Raw genomic sequence first — 4,875 nt, 5'->3', positions numbered from 1 at the left:
GCCGTTTCTCTCAGTGCATGGTTTTTGAAGGACAATTAAGTTCATGGGCGGTTTTGTTTACCGCCTCCCGCACACGCCGCATCGCACACTTTCTGAGGTAAATTGGCCAGCCACGGCTGAATGGCCCAACGGCTTTTTACCACACTTTTGCTTGCCACATTCCCCGCAATTGAGTTGCCATTGCTGGTGGCCTTTGAGCCGTGGACGAAGCAAAAAAGAAAAAAAACAACGATTTTGCCTCTCTGTGGTATTCCCTGGCGTCTTTTGCCACGCCGACAAGCTGAGGGTCCATCAGGGCAGTTGGCGGTGCACCGTCGGTCTTTTCGTAGTGAATAGCCGGCTCTCGGAGAGGTTGCGCCGGGGTGACCCCAGTGGCGGACGAAGGCTTCAGCGAGCAGCGGCGTGCCCGCGTTCAGTTCTAGGCGGTGCGGCATCGGCTGGGATGGGTGCAGCTGTTGCCTCGCCAAGGGGCTGCTCGGGTATAACGTTTGAGCGGCACGTAGGCACAATTGCGGCGATACCCGCGATGCGGCTTCGCGACGAGCGGTGGAAAAACACCTCGTGGACACTTGTCGGCGGAAGGTGTGATCCGGCGGATCCCCGGCACTTGGCGGAGCCTGGGGAGCTCTGAGGGCACCGCGCACAGGGACCCCAACGCCTCCGACAAGCGCCCAGGCTGCCGTTGCGAGAGCGGGTCAACCAGGGCGCCCCCGACCTCAGGTGCCGGAGGTTTGGAAAGCGTAGCAGAACGCGGCACCACCTGCGCCGAGGCACCTGTGCGCCGCGACGGCCAACGTGCCGGGGTGGTCTTGTTGAGGCCGGGTTCTGTGCTGTCAATGCGGCCGTCTGCGGCGCCCGCGCTGGCCCGCGTGCATGGTCGTGAGGAGCATCCTGGTTGTACTCGGCCCGGCCCTCTGCCCCATACAGCAACTGCAGCGGCTTCTTATACTTTCAGTGTTGCTGGGGACCCAGAGCGGGTTAGGTGCCCCTATTGCCTGCGGGTGCATCACGTGCTGGAGGGGCACCGGGCAGAGGGAGGGCGGGGTGGCATGCCCTGGCGGGTGCGTATCCAGCAGCCGCTTTGCTGCTGGAAGGCAGATATGTCGCTTGCGGGCGGAGCAGGTAGGAGAATACGGGCGCCCGCAGCCCCCGGCGCCCTCCGCGGGTGGACCGGTGCCTCACGCGACGCACTGCGGAAGCGTATGGGCGTGGCGCACGGTGAAAGTCCCGCTCGGGCCAGTTCGGCCGCGCCCCGGACCAGCGCCCTATGGAACTAGTTTGCGTTGGCCGGGAAGAGGGGGGTGGGGAACTCGCGTCGGGGTTTCGCGGCGAGAGGCGCAGCGTCTGCACTGCTTCTCCATCCTTGTCGCGGAGCGAACACCAGGCATCGATGCCGGCGGATTTTACAAGGAGGGTTCAAGGTGGGGAGAGGCGCCGTGGTTTGGAAGCGGCGTGGGTGAGGAGGCGCCGGGTCACATTTTATTCTGCTGTGCGTTCCTTGCGGGCCGGCGGGCGAAATTTGGCTTTGGGGGTATTGGAGGTGCCCGAGCTTCACTTTGGCCAGCCACTGGCTCGGTTCTTTTGCAATCCGTTCGGTCTCCGCGGCCACTGATTTGCCCACGGCCGGCAGCGACATAGAAGATGGTGGCATTGGCCTGCTGAAGGTGGAGCGCCTTTAGTTTGTTGCTTTGATGGTTTGTCTTGTTTTGCTTCGGCTTCTTCCGCGTCCTCGTTTTCGGCACAACATGCCCCAAAAAACCCAAATCGCACTTTCTCCGCCTTCCCCACTTTTCTAAGGGGAAGCGACTCCGGCAGGGGGCTCGGATTCAACGTCCAAATTCTCGCACAAAGTCGTAAATGGCTCTGATGCAATCCCCTCTGGGGGGTGGTGGGACCCCATACGCAAACGCAAAACGGTTACAACAGCACCAGAAAAACTTTTCAGTGGATTTGCATAATAACATTTTGTTATTCTGCCGCTGTGGTTGACCACTTTTGTTTTCTGCCATCGCAACGATTTGTTTTGTCTTTGCCATCTTAACGGGAGGGTGCAAACAGAAGAGTCTTCTTGGAGCCATTTGTGAGGGAGGCTCGAATAAATTGGAAATGACGAGAGCCGAGTGCCGAGTGCCGGGACGGGGTTGCACATGACATTGGAAGCAACGCACGTGGCAAAGGGAAGAGATCGCAACGCCGTGCTGCAAGTGCCCCAGGGCCGCCCTTGCCAGTCGACGAGATATGTCGATAGGTGAGGAGGTATGTGTCTGGGAGCTTTAAGCTGACGATTATTTCTTGAGATGGGGCCGAATTGTGCTTGGTTTGGTTTGTCTGGCCTTGCCGTCCGCTATGGGTATTGCGCTAACCTTCGGTTTGGCTGGCGGTTGCACCGTTGGCTTCTGTCGGCACTTTTCTGGGTGATGATTGTTTCTCTCTGGTGCGTCCGTGGGGTTCCTCATTATTTCAGGTTTTGCCCAATATTCACTTCGTGGGTGGACGGTTGCAATGGACGCGCTCTGTTTACGGTCTTACGGTGAGGGTGCAGGGAGTGATGAGCAAGACAGTACTCTTCAACGAGGCGTTGTGGTTGGTATGCTGTTGATGGTGCCTGTCGGCGCATCGTTTTTTTTTTTTTGCTTGATACAAGGTGCGTTGCCAAAAATGTACGGGGAGAAGACAGCGGAAATTGCCTGTAATTTTATGAAGCTTGGGCCCCTGTTTATCGTTTCATCGGTGACTTTCAGGGCATGTTCCAAATTTGCCTTTAATCAGCTTAAACCTCAATTGCCCATGAATGACTGCTGCTGTGGTCGGTTGTATTGTGACACCTTTGGTTCAGTGCCTTTTGGCCCAGCGAGGTGCTCGTGGTGCCGTGCTGGGGGATGGCCATCGTGGCTGGGGCACAGCGCGCAGTACCGATTGCTCTGACAACGCCTTGGGGATTGACCCGACAGACGCCGGGTAAACTCCGTATCAGAGAGGCACTGCAGTGGGGTGGCTTGAACGAATATTTTTGCTTGACACTTCCCAGCTCTCTCTTCGTCGCTGCCGCTTTGGTCCCATTTATGTCCTTCGTGGGTGAAATTATTATTATTATTATTTTTTTGTTTGTCTGCTTTTTTTTTGGCGGGATTATTGGTCTACTTGGAGTGAACGAAGCATCGTTGCAAGTGGCGCATACTGTGAGTTGGATAGCACCATTTACACGCATTTCTGAGGGCGCCCAGTACGTTTTTTCAGGGCGTTTTCAGCGTAATGGGGCATAACGAAAAGGTGGTATAAATTTTGGTCACTTGTTCGTGGCTCGTTGGATTGCCGTTGGAGCTTGTGTTGGTCTGTCTCTCTGGCTGGGGTCCAGCTGGGATTGTTGGAGGTCCGGCTACTGGGTTGATGTTGGGGGCCCCAGCAATGCTTTGTTACCTCACAAAGGCGGATTGGGAAAAGTTGTTCAGGGAGGCAGACGATTGCTGTTACAAGTGACGGTTGGAAGAGGATCCCAGGGCGAATCAGTGTCCGCTCCATGTGGACGCCTGCTCCGCATCACTGAGAGTTCACTGGTAAAGGAGCGAAAGTTGTATCTTTCATTGGGGACGTGGACGCGAAATCCGATGCAACGTGTCGCATCCATCTGGTGGTAACTATTGTTTTCCTGCGCGTGCAGGCGGCGGCAGTAAGAGAGCGGGAGAGGGGGGAGGGACTGCAGTAAATGTGGGAAATTTACGTGGGTCATTTTGTGAATGGGCTCAATTATATCGAGGAGCGGCATCGATGTGTTGATGTGCCTTTTAAAAAGAAACGTGATTGCGGTTGTTTTGTACGGGCCGAGCTGAAAGCTGAAGATTCCCACCATACCGACTGGGCTCTTGTTTGTTTTGGTTAGAAACAGTGCTCGACGCCCCCCTTCCCCCCCCCCTTTTTTTTTTTGCTCCGACGCCTCTGAAAAGGAATAAAATAATTTTAAAGAAAAAACGACCAAATGCCGCTGATCAACTGACATCGATTTATTTTCGGCTTTTCCCGTTTCGCTGTTGTTGACTTGATTTGGTTCCTACGAGAGCGCGTTGTACGGTGGTGTGTGCGGTGTTGTTGTTGTTTTTTCGTTTCTTCCCCAAACTAATACCTGCCATGATCCTCCGCGCGGAGGAGCCTGGTGGCTGCAGGGCCCTAAAGGCTGCCACGTTGCCAGTTCACGGCGGGAGCCCAGCTACCATTGCTTGTGCTTCATGCACTTATTTGGGTATTTGTGTGTGTGTGTGTAATGACTGTGGGATAATGTTATGGTGACTGTGACTGTGTGTGTGTGTGCGTGTTGAATATGCGAAAATAAAGCTGCAATCTCCCATTTATGGGACCTTTTTGTGGGATAAATACCTGGGTTCCACGCTGGCGCTCATTATATGCGGCGGTTGACCGCTGCTGTGTCGACTCCGCGTTGCAAATGTAGGGAAGCACCATATAACTTTGGTTTACGTCAGTTCCCCACCCACTCCTTTCTCATCGTGTGCAGGCGCCGCCGTGGTGTGGGAGAGTCACGGCAAGCAGCGATGTTTCTTGAGCTGTGCGGGCGGGCACGGACTCGGCAGGTCGTTGTTTGGCTGCTGTGGTGCGAGGGGGTGATGGCGAATGTGTTGGGTTTGGTCGAGGGCTGGTGCTATTTTTGTATTATATGCTTCTTCCTTTTGTTTTTTTTGTCTGAAGGTTTGTCTGAAAGGAAGGCGCTGGTGCTGAAGGCATGTGGCCGTGTTTTGTTTTTGTGAGCGGACGCCGACGGAGAGGCCCGTCCCGACGTTGTGTGTGTTTTGACGCGGGGCAATAGTCACTTGGGCCCCATCCTGGTGGTGGTGCCTGCGCGTCTCCCGTGCTTTGGATGACGTGTGT

General features: G+C 55.4%; 5 protein-coding genes across 5 annotated transcripts in view, besides 2 other annotated features; 3 read left to right on the top strand and 2 right to left on the bottom strand.

Annotated features, from left to right (window-relative positions):
* The window catches only part of TraAM80_08781 (uncharacterized protein), a gene marked incomplete at both ends in the record, with an annotated part of 396 nt that extends 351 nt beyond the window's left edge, over positions 1-45 (bottom strand). Inside the window, one exon of the mRNA XM_029385508.1 lies at positions 1-45. This exon is cut by the window's left edge and continues 351 nt beyond it. Within this exon, the coding sequence (XP_029234650.1) occupies positions 1-45 (45 nt within the window).
* On the top strand, positions 44-631 carry TraAM80_08780 (uncharacterized protein; the record flags this gene model as incomplete). The annotated part of the gene is made up of 1 exon (XM_029385507.1): positions 44-631. One exon carries the CDS (start codon positions 44-46, stop codon positions 629-631), a length of 588 nt encoding a protein of 195 aa, XP_029234649.1.
* A 242-nt stretch (positions 632-873) lies between these two features.
* On the top strand, positions 874-1,638 carry TraAM80_08779 (uncharacterized protein; the record flags this gene model as incomplete). The annotated part of the gene is made up of 1 exon (XM_029385506.1): positions 874-1,638. One exon carries the CDS (start codon positions 874-876, stop codon positions 1,636-1,638), a length of 765 nt encoding a protein of 254 aa, XP_029234648.1.
* Positions 1,639-2,502: 864 nt separating this feature from the next.
* Positions 2,503-2,925, top strand: TraAM80_08778 (multidrug resistance protein, MATE family; the record flags this gene model as incomplete). The annotated part of the gene is made up of 1 exon (XM_029385505.1): positions 2,503-2,925. One exon carries the CDS (start codon positions 2,503-2,505, stop codon positions 2,923-2,925), a length of 423 nt encoding a protein of 140 aa, XP_029234647.1.
* Positions 2,926-3,080: 155 nt separating this feature from the next.
* Positions 3,081-3,101: a microsatellite.
* Positions 3,102-3,445: 344 nt separating this feature from the next.
* On the bottom strand, positions 3,446-3,847 carry TraAM80_08777 (uncharacterized protein; the record flags this gene model as incomplete). Its single annotated transcript, XM_029385504.1, has 1 exon — positions 3,446-3,847. The coding sequence occupies one exon, from the start codon at positions 3,845-3,847 to the stop codon at positions 3,446-3,448; it is 402 nt and encodes a 133-aa protein (XP_029234646.1).
* A 384-nt stretch (positions 3,848-4,231) lies between these two features.
* Positions 4,232-4,307: a microsatellite.
* Positions 4,308-4,875: the final 568 nt, after the last annotated feature.

The sequence above is a fragment of the Trypanosoma rangeli genome, assembly GCF_003719475.1.
Source record: "Trypanosoma rangeli strain AM80 chromosome Unknown Tra_15.4_contig_00462, whole genome shotgun sequence".
In the NCBI taxonomy this organism is placed as follows: Eukaryota; Euglenozoa; class Kinetoplastea; order Trypanosomatida; family Trypanosomatidae; genus Trypanosoma; species Trypanosoma rangeli.
Note: the sequence above shows the minus strand (reverse complement) of the source record. Positions and strands in the feature narration are given on the sequence as shown.